This window comes from Polyergus mexicanus, unplaced genomic scaffold (genome assembly GCF_030449975.1).
Source record: "Polyergus mexicanus isolate NDT 795.1 unplaced genomic scaffold, iyPolMexi1.0 SCAF_6, whole genome shotgun sequence".
In the NCBI taxonomy this organism is placed as follows: domain Eukaryota; kingdom Metazoa; phylum Arthropoda; class Insecta; order Hymenoptera; family Formicidae; genus Polyergus; species Polyergus mexicanus.
This window is the reverse complement of record NW_027223326.1, coordinates 1054976-1076820: the sequence shown is the minus strand read 5'-3', so window position 1 is coordinate 1076820 and position 21845 is coordinate 1054976. Positions and strand designations below refer to the sequence as shown.

Genomic DNA, 21845 nt, shown 5'->3' with positions numbered 1-21845 from the left:
TTAAATTCGCTCGTCTGATCCTCACGTTGATCGCGGGGAAACGTTTATGTAACAATCGATACTCATTTACGTCACGAATGATTATGTATTTTCGATCGAAGATGAGCCGCTAAGCGCGATTTCGATTCAATCGAGGATCGTGGAAAAAGTGAAAGAGCCCTCTCTTTTCTGCTGCTGGAGCCGTGAACTCGATGACGCGTGACTACATAGATAATGTAGTCGTAAGCACAGGCTTGTCAAAATTTTCGCGAATATGTGGAAATTTTTCTAATTCTCCAAAAGATTTCAAGGATAGATGATTATGAAGAAGTCGCATTAAGAAATATACATTTTGCATTTTTCATGGGAAGGATAGTAAACAATATACTTGATTGTATATTAAATTAAAACATTCACGTGTTATATTTCCTACTTTTTTTTTTTTTTAATTCACGCTGCGCTTCAAGATCCTCGAAAAGAATTTCGTAAGCTCGATCGATTTCGCTCTTCGCTGTCTTGATCGCGGCATCCTCGTATCACACGAATCAAGACGGCGATGGCGGATCGTACCGTGTAACGTGAAAGAGCGAGATCAGAATCTTAGGTAGATACGCGAGTCTTCACATTATCGAGCGTCCCGATGCTTTCATTCTTGTTTCAGCCGTGCAAAGGGGGCGAGTACCGCCGTCGCAACCCTCGCTGCCGGGTCTGCCGGGCCAGTTTACCCTAACGAACGGGGACGCGGTCGCGTGCGCCGGCCTAAACGGACACAATTACCTCTCGTCGTACATAGGCCTGTTGCTGAGGGCGGAGCCGTATCCTACCTCGAGATACGGTCAGTGTATGCAGCCCAACAACATCATGGGCATCGACAATATCTGCGAGCTCGCGGCGCGGCTGCTCTTCTCGGCGGTCGAGTGGGCCCGGAACATCCCGTTCTTCCCGGATCTCCAGGTGACGGACCAAGTGGCGCTGCTCAGGCTAGTGTGGAGCGAGCTATTCGTCCTGAACGCGAGCCAGTGCTCGATGCCTCTCCACGTGGCGCCGCTTCTCGCGGCGGCGGGACTTCACGCCTCGCCGATGGCGGCGGATCGCGTGGTCGCCTTCATGGACCACATCAGGATCTTTCAGGAGCAAGTGGAGAAACTCAAGGCGCTACACGTCGACTCCGCGGAATACAGCTGTCTCAAGGCCATCGTCCTCTTCACCACCGGTGAGTTTGTAATTAATATTTCATCGCTCTTGTATAGCTAAATGAAAATTAGATTCTTCTTATTTTATTATAATATTTTAAGCTAAATTGCAGAGATAATTTTTTATTAATTTTTATCAACTTTATATCATATATATATATATATATATATAATTATAAAATACGTAAAATTCATGAAAGATTTCTAAGCATAATCCGATAGTTTTATTTAAAATTCTTGTATAACTCTCTTAGCTCATTATTTATTAAATGTCAAGTTTTTATCCGTGGAAAATTTTTTCGAAAGCCTTTCTTTATTAATAAAACTTTTACAATATATATCGCGTAAATATTATCTATTGAAATTATCTACACATTGCAACTCGACATTCGTCGAGATTCGTCGTGAATTTCCGTTGGGAAACGAAGGGCGCTCGCGCTCAAAGAATTAGAAAACCATCCGACTTTACGGTTTTTGCGTCTAGCACGAGGGTCTTTATAACGTATTCTCATACACGATACTTTGGTCATCGTCTGTATTACCCGCGCCTGCCCGTCTGTCTCGTCTATAATCGTCATGACGATGCTATCTCGAAGACGCTCGTTGTCACGTAGCCGCGATCCTCGACGGGCCTAGAGAGAAGCCTGACAGCACATGAGAGGGACAATGCTCTCTCTCTCCCCCTCCTCCCTCTCTCTTCCCCCGATCCCGAAGCATCACACTCCTAGTTCCTATACTATGTACCGGGTGGCAGGAGAGCGCCGGAAGAGCGCTCTCCGAGCCTAAGCGGCGTGAGTCTCTCTCTTCCCCTCCCCCTTTCATTCTCTCTTTCTCTATCTGGAGAAGCCGCGCGTTCTCTCGTTGTTCGTTGCTCGCTGACCGTAGGCTTGGTCTAATCGACGTGGCGTAGATATTATCGCCGGCGACTGTCATCCAGCAGCGCTGAATCCTCTCGTCCAGAACCAGGAGAGTTAGGCCGACGACGGCATGACGACAATTCACCGACGTAACAATGTATAACACCGCGGCGGCGACGCGGACGTACGTTGTACCGTGATCGTCATCGAGCTCATATTGAGACAATGCGTTTCTCTACCTCCCTTCCCACATCCGTCTCTCATCGTAACGTGTTCTCGCTCCCCGAAGCCAATCTCTAGTCCCCGTATCTATCTCACTCTCTGTTTCTCTCTCTCTCTCTCTCTCTCTTGCGCCGCATCCGATGACAACCGCATCCTGTCCGAACGAGCGCTCGCGCGAGTTATCTACCAGCCCATCTGCTCCTTTCTCCAGGAGGAACCACTATTATCGCATACGCACACTTACACGATCGGGGGAGATTTCGATGGGACGATCCCTTTCCTCTCGGTCTTGTCCTCTTGATGGTACGCGCACGCATATTCGCACGCACACGACTCGCGTACGGACGGTGAGATTTTAGTTTAGGGGAGGTCGACGAGAGCAGAGACGACCACGACGACGGTCCATAGTAAAGCATCTCTCGTCGTAGATACGAGACGGGGGGCTATTTATTTCCGTGCTATATGGGCGCGCTTAGCTCGGTTTAGCTTATGCTAATGTCCCATTCTCGAGGAACCACCTCCGCCTCTCCTCCTCTTTGCCCCCGCTCGACTTTTTCTATTCTTTTTGCGCTTGAACGCGATCGCCGGACGGCTGGCTGGTTCTTTTCTTCCTCGCTCTTTCGATCCTCGCTATATAGGTATCATTCGTCCTCTTTCCTTTCTCTTTATAAAATCTAACGTTTAATCTTGAAACACGTAACTCTTAGCTTACGCGCGTGTACCAAAATCTTTCGAGTGTAATCATATTTTTAGGAGCACAATTGTGCGTAGGATATAGATTATAGATGATATTGCGTATATAGATGATTAATAGATTAAACATTGCGTTTTAAATTAACTTGCGGTCGAGTTGTAGAATAGAAAAATATAATACAAAAATGTAAAAAGTAAATTTTTAATTGCATTTTCTACCTATTAATTTTTAAATACAAATTATATTAAAATCAACTAGAAATTAAAGAAGGATCTCGATATTTTATTAATTTAATTAATTTTGCAAATTTTGTTGAAAAGCGATCTATTTTTAATTGATTTATTATTAGAAAGAAAAAAAATTCTTCAATTAATTTACTAACAATCGCGCGTGCACACAAGTTAGGAATAAATAACAATCGATATATTAACGGTAACGTATCACCTGTAATATATCATCATGACGGAGATAAAACGCCGACGCGTTAAGATAAGCTTATCACTTATTACGGGGTTAAAAGATCGCTATTGCGAAAGTTAAAAAGTAAATGAGGCAGGGACACATCATTCCGCCGAATTTAACATAATGAAAGGTAAAAGAGAGGAAACGGTCCGTAATCGTATTCGCGGTCTAGCGAATGAAAATTCGTTTGAAATGAAAAGTGGAATGAATGGTTCGCACGTACCGCGCGGAGCCGCGTCATTCCGCTAATCGAGGTGTGTCGCTACATAGCGAAACATAGAAATAACGAATGCGAAATACATTATTAATTGCGCCGAGGCCGGCTATGCCGCTTTAAGAACGCATATGAGATAACGAATGGTCGTCGCTCAAACTTTTGCTTCGTACGTTCCATATAAATACAAGCGTTTGATAATTAATGCTTGATAGTTAAGAAGATTGTAAGAAATATTTGCGATGACAGTTAACCCATTTCAGACGCAAGTGATAATATCAAAATATGATTCTGATAGATTTGTTATATTAATATAATTTTTTTTTTTTTATTAATCTATTATTTTCATAGTTCACGATTATTCGTTACTTTCTTCTTTTTCTCTCTTTTATGATAATGATTTTTTTATTTATTAAAAGAATAATATATAAACTAAATGTAAATTAATCTATCTGTTTATTACGATAAAACTAATTTTATTTATGTTATAAAAAAAAAATTACATTATTTATATTGTATATGTAAATTTTAATTTTAGTAACTCACTTTTAAATAAATCGTATCTTTTTTTTTTCTCATTTTTCTTTTCCACATTATCTGTGTCACATTTTTTCAATATACATTTAATACATATATTTAACATTGCGTTGGGAAGATTCCGCGATGCGATTTTACGTATCGCTTGTAATTGACGTGAAAAATTAGCGTGTCCGCCCGACGAGAGCGGATAAATTTCTTTTTTTTTTTTCGTACACCCCGTAGCCGTCGGATCACGTGTCTAATTGTTCGGATAAAACGGCGGAACGAGGGCACGATACATAAAGTACGTTTAGCTCGCTAAGATCGGCCGCCTCTCAGCTTTCTCCGGCGTTGTGCATGCACGAGACGGTGCATACCCGGTGGTCCGAAACGATCGGGCGCGTCGCCGTTTGAATAATCGTCGCCCGGCAGATCATTACGCCCCGACGTCGATACATCGACCGTAATTATACGGGCAAAGGAGCGAGCCCGCGCCGCGATAATTCGCTGCTGCCTCTCTCTCTCTTTCTTTCTCTTTCTCTCGGCTAGATCCTTAATTGCAACAACAACCGACGCTGCCATTTATCCCGCAATCGGTAACATTTCCCAAGAATCCCGCGATCAATTTCGAAGACGGCGATTCGCGTCGCGTTGCGAAATCCGGCGTGAAGAAAACCAGGTTCTGCTTTTCTGTGTTGAGACGAATCTTTTGTATTTCTTATTGTAAAGCAATATATATATAGGATATCTATTCCATGGAAGATATAGAAAATCTAAAATTCATAGGGAGTTTTTTTCTATTTGAAAAATCTTATGGAATTTTATTGAAATTTAGGAAATTTTATTAAAAAATTCTCTCTTTCATAATTTTGCTCATATTATAAATTATGTGTTTCGAATAAAAATATATCCATCTTTGTTTGTATGTATATTTTCAGTGTCTTAATAAAATATTGAATATGGTATATATTCTTTGCACACGATGCAACGCGTGCAATAACAAAATTTTTACAACAACAAATGTTTTAGAAAATTGCATTAAAAAAAAATCTTTAAAATATTGTCTTTATCTGGAAATTTGAACAAAAATAACTAGAAAATTTTTTACAACATTCGAGTAGGAGGCATCCTGTATATATATATATATCTAATTTCTTAATAAATTAATAAATATTTCATGAGTAAAAAATTTATCTACCGCACGCACTTTGTTCAACAATTGAAAGACACAAGTTTCATCAGTTCTTCGACGTTTTTTGCGAAAATCCTCATCGCGATAGAGACACGCGCAAGAATCATTGTCACAGTCTCAGATTAGGGTGGCTCGATTTGTTTCGAAATCCAAGCTCTGCTGCCGGGATAAGATCGGCCGCGTTATCTGGTCGCGCGTCGCGAGCCACCCCGTAGAGTCGAGGATGTAAATGCGCGGGATATATTTATGCGCGAGAGGGTATTACCGGGGCTCCGTGAGTGTGCGCGGTATACCTACCTACGTGTATCTTGATGGGAAACACTCCCACGATTATGTGGCATGCAATTCCCTCTGCCTTGCCCAACAACCAGCAACCATCACGCGTGTTGCCGCCGTCGTATTTCTACGCGCGCGCGCGCGCTCAGAGATGCCACTGGTATTTAACGATCTAATTAAGAATGTAAGCTCAACGAGAAACGGTCCCGACATCAGGCCTACGTAGATCTCGTGGCATCTCCACGTGGTCCGATCATCTTCCAGTTATGTACGCTGACTTTTTTCAACATATAATATTTAACAACCCCTTAATTTTAATGAAAGGAAAGAAAGTCGAACAATTACGTGAATGGTGAAATAATTGTTTCAATGGACGAATACTTAGGTATTGTATTTATGTAGAAAAATATTTGCGATATCTACTTACGGTTAAAATATCTTGAAATTTTTAAGATTTGTGGGAATTTTATTTATATAATTTTTATACTTTATTATAAATAATTTTTTTATTAATTTATAAAAATTACAGAATTGTTATATCAAAAAGTAAAAATATAAATTTTCAGCTTTTTTACGAATCATTCTTATGATATCTTTATGAACATTTCTTTAAACTTTTTATTATAATATAATTTTAAAATCACTTTTAAGCTCTTTATCGGATTAAGATTAATATTTAACATATTGCTCTCTCTCTCTCTCTTTTCTTCTATTATGATTTATGATTATCAGATAAAATAACTTTGAAAATATAACTGCAAAGCATTAATGTCAGATTATTGCTTACATTCTTCAATGCCCCGTATACACTCTAAATAAGTATATAAAATTGAAATAAGCGAATAAAGATCTCGAAAGAGAATAAGTGATCTCAAGGAGCATTGAGAAATCGAGCGAGATGAATGCAAACTGCTGTAGCCGCTGGGGCTTTCGAGCACACCGTGTGTGCCAGTGTGTTTAATAAAATATTGCCACATCATTATACATATATATACATATAATGTAGGCGCTACGAGGCCGCGCAGTCACTCTTCTCCCTTTTTCCCCGTTTCCTACCGCCGCCGTCGATGATGACTCGATACATTTGGACAGCGCACCCTCTATTCGAGCTTAGATACGGGACTGACGCAAGGCATGATTGGTATACACCCACACCTGTCAACCGCCATTGACAAGGACTGTCAATAGTAATTACACCTTAATTTCATTACGTTTACTAGCAATCCTCTGCCGTATTTTTTGCTTGAACGAGATATAAACTCGAAGATGTGAAAATTATTTCGTTCTTGGCTGTGTAAATGAGTAAATGTTCGGAATAAATCATTTAAGAACTCTGGGGAGAAAGGGAGAAGAGATTACATATTATTAATCTCTACCATAATTTTCGATCAATTTCAAAATTATTTATAGCAATTATATATTTTTAATAAATTCTCTATAATTAATTTATTATTATATAAAAATATAAATTTTTTATAAAAGGATATATAAATAGAAAAAATTTGTTCTAATTATATAACGAGATATAATTAGTGCTCTTCAGAGGGAAATAAGTTGCAAGAGAGAGCAGATAAACAGAACTCTTTTATCTGAAAAAGTATCCCAATTAATTCAGGAAGACGGGATATACACTTCGCATCCCGAATTTGCTTCGATCGAATATTAGGTAACACGCGATTCGTCGCGATGATTACGCGTGATCCATCATCAATATCGTCCGTGTTCCCGGATAGGGGTCGGCGTATTATTGATGCGTTTATTGTTGCCGTTATTATCGCCGGTCCGTATTCACCTGTTAACCTCGGATAATTTATCGACGTGGCGAAACAATCGTGCTCTCGAAATGTCGAGCAGAAACGAGAAGGAGCAACTTTCCCAAAGAGAATACGAGAGGAAAAGAGGGAATCTCGTGTGCAGGACACGCGCGCGCACACACACACACACACACACACACACACACATATATACAAACAAGCACACAAACAGAGAATATAGGATAGAAACTACGTACTTTAATAGTTTTTCACGTCATCGACTAATCAGCGTCTATCAACGGACGAGTATAAGCGAGCGAATCCCGCGCTTTCCAAACGTTCATCAATCAGAAACAGTTTGCGCGATACGATAACAGTAACGGGTGATGCGGATTACGAGCTAGTGGAAATTACACGGCGACACTTTGCGTAATTGGATGCGCGATCGTATTGCAAATGTCGCGAGACTTTTCGCGACGCTTTCTTTCTCCAGCTAGTTCTCTTCCCTTAATATCGCGCTCGCGCGCTCGCTGATGACACGTTTTAATACCGTTAAACGGATCGTAATTAACCGGTACAAAAACTGGTTCGGATAAGTCAGTGATTTGCGACATCTTCCAGGAGGAAGACATTGAAATATTTATGTAATATAATTACACGAATCGTCATTTACTCAACTAAATAACGAGAATAAAAAAAGAGATAATTACACGATCGTTTATAGAGCTTTAATTTTTATGCGAAGGAAATATGCGATTTGAATAAAATTAAGAGAGAGAGAGTATCGTAAATAAGATTTTTTTTTTTTTTTTTTTTTTTTTAAATAATTTCATTATTCAAGTATTATTATTAGTTGATTATTTTATTACTTATAATCGAATTATAAATCTACTTTTGACAATTAATATTTTAAAGGTAATCTTTTGTTTCTTCCGAAATTAAAAAAATATTAGGAATCTTTATTCATCCTGAATTATATCGTTTTATTGGGATTATCACTAAAAATTTCTTGACGATAGGTTTGCGGTAACTATAAAAATATGTATAACTTTTTATTATTCATATGTTTATCATTTTTCACAATTTTTTTCTTTGCAATATAACATAGATTTAACGTATTAATTAATATTTTTAAATTTCTCATATATAAAAACAAAAGACATTAATATGAAGAAGCGCTAATTAAGTCTTGAGAATGTAACTTAATTTCTCACAGAGATGCTACGAGTAGATATTTCTCTAAACATTTCTGAACCGCGCCGGGGAAGCACTTCATTCTCGGAGAAGCCGACATAAAGCTCGCGATTAACGCGTGCAAAGCGGCGTGGTTTTCGCGCTCTTTTTTTAAAAAAAAAAAAAAAAAGCCCTCACAGTCACAAGCTCGACGATGACACTCGTAAGCGCCGTCCCCCGCGTTTTCGTTTTCGCGGCCCGAAGGAAAACAATGCAAATGCCGACGCCACTGCGACGCACCGCCGCAAACTACCCAGCTGTATTTCGAGAGGGTGACGACTCCCGCGTTACGCTCACACATACGAACGCACACGCTGATAGAGCGAGAAAGAACGGGATACAGAAGAAAGACGGGGGGATACAGAAGGGATAGAGAGGCGGCGGACGGTGTGGTTGCAGCGGATGGAGATGGGATGTGTTATCTGTGAACCCGAATCCGCGACCCTTCACGGCCCTACCGGTGGTGCGAGGTCTCTATCTCGCATTGTTATGCCGGATCGGGGCGAGGAGGGAGGAGGGAGGAGGGGTTGCCTCCCCCGAACTCTTGACTTTAAGCGTTACCCGTTTTCATTTTATTATCTGTCCTCTTCATCCGCGAAACGCGCTCAAGCGCTCGAGATCCCGTGACGATGACTCTGTTCATCGGACACAAATTAGAGAATGCTCCGGCGACGCGGATTGATCGATTAACCCGTCGACAACTGTTGAGAAGATTAAATCGTTGGATTTTTCTTCGTCGAATCGAAAGAGTTACCGATACAGTTATCATCAAATTTAAGCGAAAAAAGTTTCATCTTGATATTTTCTTTTTTTTTTATTTGCAATGTTTTAATAGCGTGTTATACGATTGATATTTCGTAGTTTGATGCGAAAGATACGGAGACTTTAAAATTTAGAAAAAAATGTTTTATCGTCAATTCTATTATATAACGCGTGTTGTATGTTGAAAGCTCTATTAGAATAATTGACGGATTATTAACATTATGCATATTATAATAATGCACATTTTGCACGATTAATATTCTCTTACGCAAAATGGACCCCCGCTAAGATAATAATCATCATCGATATTATATAAACTGTAAATGTTTAATTAATATCTCCGAAATATGTCAGTCACATTATATACAGAGTTAAGTATATATTATATCAGAAATATATATTTGTACATTTTCAGATATATGAATATATGCAGGATTTATATATCGCGTACATTTTGACAGGAGTTATAAAATTATATAATCTGTATTAAAGATGGAAGAGGACACTAATTAATTAAACCGAACTGAATAAAGTAGAACGTAATGTATCAAATTATAGTATAAATATGGGATCGTGATTGATTGCATTAATAATGCGTGGAAAATACCGAGACTTATTACTGGCGATGCGCAGAAGATACGCCAAGTCGGATCATTATCGCGTTTAAGCACATCACCTTTATCTCTCTCGCATCTACTTGAGAAATTAAGATGCAATAAGATTTTATACATGACAAGCTTTTATAGTCATGTTATAGCTGTGTAGACAAACTTTTTCTTAAAACTTTGTAGAGAATATTTTCCTTGTGTAAATCGTACATGTTCCAGCTGATTTTAAATATATTGAATATAGTATTCAAATATATATTATTTCAAATATATTATACATTATTATATGAACTTCTCTTATATCAAAAATCTTTAAATTGGACGCGTTGTAAACAGCGTATTCAGAGTCAGAGTCGGCGAGAAAAACAGACAGAGAGAGAGAGAGAGAGAGAGAGAACAGGTCCTACCGCGTGTCCGCATGCATATTCCTTATCGGTGTATCGCAGGGCAAAGGGTTGCCCCGGCATTAGAGTAAGCCACGGTATTAACCCCGAAGTTTAATATAAACAGCGGGATGGCCCGGCATTCCGGTAAGGGGTGGCGGAGTTGGGGACACGGACGGGAACACGTGACCGCCGGACAATGTCGGGCGCCTTATCGTCGTGGCTAGGACCGGCAAACCCCGGTCGAATTTTCCGTGGTCCTTTTGCCAATCTATCTATCTATCTATCTCCCTTTCTCTCTCACGCGTTTAGACTAGCCCCGGCTGGTAACAAAACTATACGTCCACACGTCGTCGCTTAACCCTCGCTCGCGCGTATCCGCGAGCGCAAACGCGCCGCGGATCCGTTCGAGCGTGATATCGCGAACGAACGATGGAAACAAAGAACCCCATTTTGAGTGTTCGCCGAGGGTCGGCCTTAGCTAGAAAAGAGCTATTGCGAAAACGAGCACGAGGACGATCGTATTGAATTTGGAACGTTTGAGTCTTCTTCACGAAGCGCGATCGTCTTTTCAAATTTAAAAAGGAATGTATATGTTTGGGCAATATATTTCGTAATCAACTACATAAAAGAGAATAAGAACGTAAGGGATAGTATTGGATTCTGTGCGATTCTGTAAAATCATCTTGTGTGAAATGAAACTTGTCATTTATTAAAATTTGCAACTTACGTTTCAGAGCTATACTTTGCAAAAAATTATCTAAATATGATATTTAATATGTAAATGTATTTAAATTAATATATATTATTGAATATATATATATATATGTAGAAATCGTTATTAAATAATTACATCACACTGCACTTATCAATATTATTATTTATATTACTAATAGATAGTATTATTATTACCATTAATAATTGTCAATATTAATATTATTAACATTGTTAATATTATTATTATTTTTCTTAATTTGTCTAATTTCTTTAAAAATTGCATTACTAATATATAAAATGAAAAAAAAAAAAAAAAAACCAGAAAATCTGAAAACAATTCTCGCACGATTTTTTTACCATAAATTGCAATGTGGATCCTCGCTAACGGTAAAGAATTAATATCCATTGCGTGTGACAACTTTCATCCGATATTTATTGCCACCTTCCGGGTACGAATAAACGTAAGAATTAATCTGCCGCGAATTGTCATGCGCCTCGCTCGTATGGAGAAAGATAAAAGAAGTCGTACGTTGGCAAGAAAACGATCCGGGGTGAGAAGAACGCGCGCGTCTACCGTCGCGAAAGAAATTAGCGTAGATTTATGCGTGGACGGGTCACGGGCGGGGGGGGGGGGGGAGGGGATCGTCAAAAACCACGTTGGCGGGGGCCAACGGCGTCGTCGAGTAAATAAGGACGTAAATCGGCGAGAGGGCCGTAAATTCCAGCCGCGCATTTGTTCCTAATTTAAAGAGTCCCCGGGCCGGGGACCGAAATCGCGTCTTTGCCGAAGGACGCGGAAGATTGAGGAGGAGGAAGGGGACCGCAACGGAGGGGGCTCTCTTCGATTTTGCGGTGATACTCTCTCTCTAGCGGGTCCCCGTTCCGGTGAAAAAAAAGAAAAAAAGAAAAAAAAGGAAAACAAAACACGAGGCAACGAGCGCGCGCTGGCGCGATTAATCTTCCCGTTGGAGCAAGAGCCGCTCCGCTCCAGGGAAGTCGCTTGTTTCTTCTCCCCGCCGCTCTTTCTTCTCGACCTTGCGACTTACACAGAGGATCTAAATTTGACCGTGCGCGCTAATGAGCGTAGGCTGGCGGATTCATTGACGAGGGGAAAAAAGTATCGCGCGTCGTAACGCGTTTGCTATAGCGATTGCGCTTGTCGAGAGCAGCATTTAAACGTGAGCGATCGCTTGGCTCCTTGCTACGCTTTAAGCTTTCAAGTTGCAAAGTATAATATAAGAGAGAGAGAGAGAGAGAGAGAGAGAGAGAGAGAGAGAGAGAATAATAATGTTAGAAAATCTCTATGCTCTTTGTAATGCTTATTTTACAATTACAAAGTTGAATTTAAAGTAGAGCATTCGTATATTATGTGTGTAAAATATAATATTAAATATTATGTAAAATTAATTTAAAATATTTGATTAATATTTTAAAATATATTTGATATAATTTTTTTTTTTTTTTTTCTTTTTTTTCCCGGAGCATGTAGATTCTCTTTATTAAAGCTCCTGACGTTCGCATTCATACTCTCGAAATAGGTATCAGGCAGTCATAGTACGTAACGCGTAGTAAGGGATTCCAATGCGTCCGCTATTTTTATGGCGTGACGACGTGATAGCGGCGCGTCATAGCGGGAAAGAAGAAGTTAATCCCGCACGCGGTTTCCTCCCGCACATTTAGCACCCATCCCATGTCAAACGGGGCCATAAAACACGCTTGCGCGTAAATAAAACTCGGTCGGCTTCGCCGTCTGCTCGGCAAAACTAGGCGATAGATCGCTACGGAGAAACGACTCCGTATCCTCTTTGACACCTCCCGCCCCTTTTTCTCATCCCCTGTTCATTCTCATTCTTGCTAGCGCGACAAGAATTATTCCTTAGCTCGAGAATCATCTGCTCCAAATTTCTTTCAAAGACATTTTCTCGTGAATTACGTAAATTAATTTAACTTGTTTCTCTAATTTTTTTTCATTGCTATATCTTTATAATTTTTTTTTGTTTGTTTTTAAACAGAGCAAAAGAAAGAATATGTTCAATCTAGTATTAGTCGATGCTTTGTGTCTTGATTGGCGATGCAACTGCGTTTAGAATTTTTGATCCATTACTCATCTTATACAAATATTATACAAATCAAATATTCGGCTTTTTTTCAACAACGAATCATTATTTCAATCGGTGACGTCATATCCGATTCGAAGAAGAAAGCAGTTCTTTTCGATGTATAAAAGCATCGAAACACTCTTCTTGGAAAAATATGACAGTTACTATTATATGCTGAAATTCCATCATTGTCGAAGATATAACATTTTGCTATATGTTAATAAAATAGATTTTTTTCTAAAAATTGATTATATTGTGTGAAAATTAATTCGTAAAGTGAACGTAACAAATTTTAATATATATAACAAATTTATGTATTTCCTCATATAATTAGTAACATTTCATTTTTTTCTTCTTCTTACGCACGGGCTTGTATCAGCCGTCTCAGAGAATATCCAATATTCTTCGATTCCTCGGACCCAATCGCTCTTCACCGGATCTGCTTTCGCGCGCGACACCCCTTAGGCCGATTTTCACATACCCACATGCACAAAGGTAGGAGCTTCTCGTGACATTTCTAGTACGTATGCCACGTTGGTCCGCTTCCCGTCGCGAGTCAGACAATATCGCGCATTCACAGATTGCGCTGTCAGGCGGCTCGAATAATATTCGAGGTGACACGCCATGTATCCGCTATGCGGTGCCGCCGTGTCAGAGTGTATGACTCAGCATCCCTAACGCGCAGGAGCTACCCCGAGGAAGCGGAGAGAGATTCGGGAGGTGGACCCTCCCCCTTCCCCTGACCTCTCTTCCTCGTCTTCGTCTTCTTCGTTTCTTCCTCGTCTCCTAGAATCCCGGCTTCTTGTTCGTTTCGGATAAGAGTAGGAGAGTGAGAAAACGAGCGAGACGAGCGTCGTCGCACCACGTGTCCGTGACCGATCCAATTTTTTCCTCTACGCCCCAATATAACGTCGCGCACCCTCGTACGTGAGCACGCACACGCGCGCACGCATGCCTTCGTCTTTCCCTGACTTCTCAATCAGGAATAACCGCGTCGGCGGCGGTGGGTATCGAGTTTGCCAACGAGATTCGTCGCGCTCGATAGATCCTCGTGAAATACTTGGAACCTGCATTTTAAAGTGGGTTCGTCGATACCGCTCGGCCGACGACGACCCGTGGGCATCCGTGACGAACGCGGATACATCGTTATCCGTACGTTGGAATTAGTTCTCTCTGTTCCGTCGATTTTCAGCATAATTCAGTTCTGTATTCTATTCCGATGAAACCTTTTCCCAAGAAACTTGAGATTTTTTGCACTGACGATATGGCTCGTGTTAAAAAATAAATATATATAATGTTAAGTGATTTTTTATAAGACGTAATTCATTTTTTAATTTGTGTATCTTTTTTATGTTCGCACCATGTGTTATCCATTGATGTGTACTTTTACTATACGCAGCCGTTACTAGACGATTGGAAATCCGTTGAAAGAGAGATATTCTTTTCTTTTGAAATTTATTTTATGAAATTTTCCCACAAATCGATCATCTGCGACGAAAGCCGGCTGTCCGAAACGTCAACATATGGGTCTAGCTAAGTTTCTTCCCGAAAACGTGCGATGCACATTTACGTTGAGAGAGTCTCGAATGTTTTTCTCACATCTTGCTTACCTCGTCAATTGACTTATTGTTAGTTATAATATTAATAATAAGACCAAAACTCTTATCTTTCCGTGAAACATATTACATATAAATCGGAAAATAATTAGGATAATAAATTTTAACAAACATATAAAGATTTACGTCAATATTTTTAACATACATCAACATACGTATAAACGAAATTTACAAGACACAAAGATATATCTTATAACACGAATTACTGAGACAATGTGAGTTTATAGAATTAGAATATACATATCTGCGAGGAAAAGTTTTCACCGCGTATTACGATCGCGTAAACGAAGGAATGCCCGCATTTACGAGAGTCGAGTGTCGCTGAATTATTGCGCGTGCACGAACGATGACGCGCGAGTCCATCGGATCTACGTGGTCGATTCTCGGGGAAAACGTAATTCCCGTTGGGAAAAGACGAAGGAAGGAAGGGACGGCGAAATCCTCTCCGAAAGAGAAGGCGCGCGTTTTCCCCTAACAAAGTAAATTCCGTGCTTCTTTTCGCCGTTCCCCGATCGGTGCTCGCGTTGTGCCCTTGTGGTGCGTTGTACAGAGAGCGATCTTTAATTAATCTGATTTACATGGGGCTCGATGGAGCGCTACACTCGCGACAGAGCCCGCGCATACCTACTTTTACTTCCTTACATGACACTCGTTAAGAGCGAAATAATTGATTCTGACGAAAATGTTATTTTTACTTGCGAATTGTGTTCTTATTTTTACGCGATTTAATACGACGATGAAACATTTGTAGATAAGTTTATTAAATTACTTAAATTATTCACTAAATCACTTTTTGAAGCGAATTATAACAATAGCAGTTTCAAACAATTATTAAATTAAATTTCAGTAATAAAAGATTTAAAATTTACAAGACCTCTCTTCGCTAATCGAAAGATATTTTTTTATGTTATCTTGATGTTATCTATAGAATTAATTAAACCGATTGAAAGAGAAAGAAATAGAAAGAAAAAAAAACAAATTATGAAGTAAGCATTTAAAAAGGTAACACGTTGAAACGATTAAAAATAAATTTTGCAGAAAGTCGTAGAAACTATTTCACGAAATAAATCTGAATGAGAGAGAATTTTGTCTAATTTTCCTATCGATCTCTCCACCTGACGATAATTTGTCACTGTGTGTCGTGAATGGTGATATATATCCCGACAGATACTATGTACGCGAGGTGGACTTTCCCCGATTCTCGACGTGCCCGCTGCGTCCTACACCACTGTACACGGAACGCGGGACTTTCGGTGCTGAAGTGTCAGGCCACTGATAAGCCGAAGGCATTAATTTTACGGCGTGGTCCCCATCGCGTTGGTGGTCCATGGACCCTGGTCTCTCGACTAATACAATTATGTTATAACCCCTTGCCAACTCGTCCTTTCCAGCCTCCCCTCGGCGCCGTTTCTCTATCTGCCGACACCCTCGGCCTCGATCTCCGGCGAGCCGCTGTCGAGGGGTGAGGGAGAGACGGTGAGGAGGGGTGAGAGTTGCGGAAGCCGAACACGCGTTTGTTTCGAATCCCGTTTACGATCGCGGGCATACTGCGGGCATACCCTTCACCGCAATCTTCCTTTTCCGCGCGCTAAATTATATTAGGATCGCCTTGCAGTTGAGCAAGATATTTTAGCGCAATTCGCACCGAATTTAACGCGAGAATATTGAAAAATATATTATGACAAAGTGTAAAAAGAAAAATATCCATCGGACGAATCGTATTTCGAACCATAAAAGCAAAATCCATAAAAGCAGCGCAATTTTAAGAAAATGTACATCTCATAATCATGGATAATCTCATTGTGAAAGGAAAAATGATTCTAAATTATGGGTAAAAAAATTTTTATTTAATCGAGCGAGCAACCTATAGCGTGGACCATTCTGTACTCGCACGAGGTGCGTTTGTCAGAGTAGTACAATAAGAAGACATGTATGTATGTAAGTGCAGGGGACTCTATATGGAGTCGTTCGTGCATGACGTAGCCGGAGGCCCCGGAAGGCACCGGAGACGCGTGTGCGCCAAAGTCTTTATTACAACCGAGAAGAGCGATTTTGCGGTTTAGAACCGTGCTATTAACATGAGCCTGTCCCGTCCTATCCGCGAGCGCACGATGCAAAGAATACTAGATGCGGCATTGCGCATAATAGCCGCGTGATAAATCAGGAATCGATCCCGAATGCGCGAGGCGTGCAATTCGAGAGCGCTGAAAGATAAACTCTGCGCAGTTTTGCATATTTACTCCTCCTCCTCTCCGCTCTCTGTACTATTCTTCTGCTCGAGAGTGCGTACACATATTCGAGTACATTCCAATTTCTTCTTTCACATAGAAAGTCGCTATGTAACATACGTTACGTAGCGTACGTTAAAATTCTATGCTCGAAATTATTTCTCTATCTTTAATCGGCTGTTGTAAGATGATGACGGGTCGTCGAATTTTTACATTTGACATTCTTACATTTTCAACGCATCGTCCCACGTTGCGATATAAATGGAATATTGGTTATTTATAATTTTGAACCATAATATATATATATATATATATATATATATATATATATATATATATATATATATTTTCCGAGACAGGCTTATCATAGTGTCAACTAACAAACAGTTGCACCATCAAAAAATTGATTAATCTCCGTCATTTAAAAGAAGGACATTTGCACTCGTTACATGAATTTTATTTACGTTCGGCAAATAATAGTCGCGTAAAGCGTGAAATATAATAACGCTCGAATGAAACGGCGTATTCGCGCCGCATTTTTTCCACCCGACATTCGGACATTCCACGGCGGCTTTCTTTCGCCTCGCGAAAGATGTGCTGCCCTCAATTTTTCGGAGATTAACGTATTGGTCGAGGTGGGTCGAAGAGTCGAAACGTGGGACGAGAGTGTGACGAGGGAGTCGGGGATGCCGCGGCGACGAAACGGAACAAAACGCGAGCGAGGCATAGGAGATAACTCGAACGAGGGTTAAATAATCTGGTTAGCCGTTCTCGCTGACCGCCGGGTGAAGTATGGAAATGAAGGGCATTCATTGGACACTGGCTATCGCCATGGGCGAGAGCGGAGTGCGATGCCATGTGGTGGCCAGCGACCATCACCGTCGCATGGAACGGAGAGAGAGAGAGAGAGAGAGAGAGAGAGAGAGAGAGAGAGAGAGAGAGAGAGAGAGTGGTTTCGTTGTGTATCTGCATATAGAGACGACGATGAGAGAGCTCACGGGACGAGTAGCTCTGACAATTAACTAACGAGCAGTTGACACAACTTATCAAATCATATCGCCCGTCACGGTGCGTCGCGCATCAATTATGCACGGGGATAGCGCGCGCTTTTTGCCGCTCCGTGGACTCCGCTTTTTGCGCTCTCGCGATTTCGCGACGGAGGAGAGACGAGCTTGAATTTTGGAACAACGCGTTGTTGCGTTCCATCGTCGAACTTGTTAACGTGTCCGACTGTCGCGGTAACTAAATACTGCAAGAAAGATACATTTTGCACACTGAAATTGTCGAACGCTATACATATATATATATATATATATATGTGTGTGTGTGTGTGTGTGCATTCTATGTAAAATATTTACTTCTTCAACTAACAAACGTATAAAAAATTTACAACTTTAATTTTTCACATATAAAATTTTTTTCGCGGAATACAGTTTATAAAGTATAAAATATTTATGGCGGGAGGAAGTTAATTATTCAGGGCTCTAAATCTAATTTATATTAATCTTAAGAAATTGAAAATATTTCAATTCTGAGAACAAGAATTTGTGATATGAATTTGCATAATTAATTTATAAATCGATTCAATAAACCACAAGTTTTTTTAATATAAAGAACATTCCTAGAAACTGATTAAGATTTATGCGACTATCGACTATATATATTAGTTTCAAGTTTGAAGAGATTGATTATTTTACGTATAAGATTATAGCCGATAATCGATGTCGATTGGCAACTGATCGGCGATCTAGTCTCTTTATAAACTACATGTCCTGCGAAAAAAAATTGTTCAATCATATGCGATGTTAATTGATGAAAACCGGTTCTAAAATGTGCAACTAGAATCGTAGAGCATTGCTAACGACGAGACTAATTTACGGCTTCTCGTATCGATGCTTTACGTATTCTATTAATTGCCATAGCATAATAACATTTCCCCATAATCGATTATGAAATTATACGAAACCGTGAATTGTGTATTTTTCGATACGACTCGATATTTCTCTTTTCCTTTTTCACTGTCTTTTTTTTGGTGCGCTAAATTTTTTTCTTCCGCATCTCTTTATTTCAATATGATATATACGAAAAGAATCTCTATACATTATTTGCGTGAACGGAAACGCGATTATACAAAGCGCGAAGGGTATACACGTGTCTCTATGACAGCAGCGAGAGAATTGAACTCACCGAAATTATACCGTTCTCAATCATGGCGTTCGATAAACGACTTGCGTCACACCTCTCACCGTTCAATGTTTAAAAGCCAATGCCGACAATCATTGGCACCTTCGCGGATATCGATGTTGCCGCAATCGGCCGGAGTTTATCGGCCCGAGCGGAGCCGAGCCGAGGCGAGATCCGAGTCCGTTGATCCGGACTCCGAGAGCGCGAGAGACCGGGCGATCTATCAAGAACATCGTATTTAACTTAGCGCAACGTGTCCCGTGCATACACGCCATTCCATAACTACGCGCGCACGCGTACCTACACGCCGATCCGCCGTTTACGAGTGCGTGCGTGCTTGCGTGTGCGCGCCGCGATACAGGTTGCTGACGCTAGTTGGTTGCCAGCCTCCTTTTCCCAGGCAGTTCGATAAACTGGTCGGGAAAGATTTCACCTCGCGAGTTCAACCTATCGCGCCTATCATCCCCGCGCGAGCGACGAGCTCACGAATGCGTTTACGTCGTATTTATTCGCCACCGCCGGTCTCTTCCTCTATATGTAAATTTTATGTAAATGCGTCTTGCGAAAGGATGTTCACAATGCGTTCCACTTATATTTCGATGAGACCTGGTAGTAAGTTTGTAGAGCGAACAAAAAATCAAAACTGTTCTCTTTAACCCGCTTGACGGGAGAAAAATAATTTCAATCGCAAAAACATTACATATAGATACTCTAATCTTGTTTGCGCGAAATGCATATTCTCTCATTTTTGCCAATGCAAGTTTGACAGCAGCCGACAGTGACAATGCTATAGCAGGTGGTTCGACGAAACTCGATACATCTATAAAGCAAACAAAAACAATTTCCCCCTCGTCTCTTTCCTATTTTCATCACGATACACACATTTCGGCAGTTGAAATAACTCTTCTTAGATAAGAGAACATTTTTCTATATTTCATAACAGCTTTAACGAATTATACGATTAAATAAATGTTTATTATTAAAAGCGTAAAATAGAATCTTTTAATACATCGGTGAGTACAAAAGAAACAAGGCACAAGTGATGAGAATCACTTTACCTAGCCTCTTCAAAATCGGGAAGAGAACATCTCGATACATTCCTCGCGAGACAATGATAAATAATTCATGGGATTTCTAATTCCTCTCGCTTGTAGAGAGATCTTCTCTCTCGGCTTTCGCTCGGCGTTCCGCGACGCACACGTGGTCCCCGTACATCTATCTCTCTCCCTCTTTGTTTCTGGCGGCGCGTGGGCGTCCGCGGCGGCAATCAAAGTGCGAACGACAGTTTAATCGTAATGCGCGGCACGCGCGCTTGTCGGCGACCGACATGTGCGTAGCACGCACTCGACGTTCATCGACGCCGCTTGGCGTGCGGCGGTAATCGTCGAATGGCAGACACGCGTGAAAGGATCACTCGAGTTAATCTCGAAGGGGGCCTTCGGAGCCACGACGAACCGCGAAGCACCGCCGATGTAGCCGCGGGCCCTCGTTTACCTACCTACCTAGATCGCCGCGCGTGTAATCGGGCACGCGTGCGACCTCCGATCTCGAAATGTCCCGTTTTTCCTCGCGAAATACTCGCGCCTTTTTTTTTTTTTTTTTTTTGTAACATAATGGAACGCTTCAATTTTTCTCCTTCAGTTATTATAATTGAAAAGTTTAGTCCACTTAAAGTTTAATCGCTAAATTTGTAATTATTGTATAAGGCTATTCTCGAGATAACAACAATTGCAATTTAAATGATTCACGCGAAATACGCGAAATATGATTTAAAAAAAAAAAAAAAAAAAAAATGCTCAAGTTGTTAATAAATATTAACTGTATTACGATCGCTTTCGACGGCGATGTTCCGTTATACGCTCTTGCTAATCGTCGATTAGATTCGTGCGAGTTACTCGAGGAGGAAATCGCCGCGCGATGATTCTTGTTGCTCCTCTTCGCCGACGATCTGTCCCCGCGCCGATCGCAATTATCGAGGCTACACGAGATGCGCGCAAAAATATGTATTAACCGATATGTATAGCCGCTTCGTTAGTTTCACGATGGTGAGGGACGCGAGTGAGATAACATCCCGATGCTAACACGGTTCTAATAACGTTTCGAGGGCGCGCAAAAATCCCCGGAGCTTTCATAGCTGGTGCGAATAATCTGATTTCACGATGCAGCTCGACGTCTAACATGAAACCGTTTTCGAGAGAACTTTGCGCGTATCGGGAATCGAGCAAAGGGAGAAGGAAGGAAAAAGCGAGGATGCACTCTTTGGAGAAAAAGAAAGAGAAAGAGAGAGAGCGAGAGAAAGAACAAAATAAAAATGATGGGGAGAGTGAGAAAGAGAACAAGGAGGATAGAAAGGAGATCCCGACGCGTCGAATATCGCCTTCCCTCGTTCTCTTCCCTCTCCTTCACTCAACTCTCTCCAGGGTCTCTCGAGATGAGAAGGCAGGCCGCCTCGGATCCCGCGAGTGGATAATTATTAATCGTTATTTTCGCCAATCACGGCCGTTTATCTTGAGGCACGCAACGCCAATTATCTATCGGCGGTTCGGCCGACGGAGAGAAGGAGAGAGAGAGAGAGAGAGAGGGAGGAGAATGCACTTTGTAAAGAGCGGTAAGAGGGGCGAAGGAAAAGAGACGGATAGAGATCGCTTAGCTC

The 21845-nt window shown here is 40.8% G+C and overlaps 1 protein-coding gene across 3 annotated transcripts in view; it reads left to right on the top strand.

The window, feature by feature from the left end:
* Positions 1 to 21845, top strand: part of Svp (steroid receptor seven-up, isoforms B/C) — a 197527-nt gene that overhangs the window by 134404 nt on the left and 41278 nt on the right. For all 3 annotated transcript variants that reach the window (XM_070297039.1, XM_070297037.1, XM_070297038.1), the window contains one exon: positions 641 to 1192. In XM_070297039.1, the coding sequence (XP_070153140.1) occupies positions 641 to 1192 (552 nt within the window). The remainder of the gene's footprint in view (positions 1 to 640; positions 1193 to 21845) is intronic.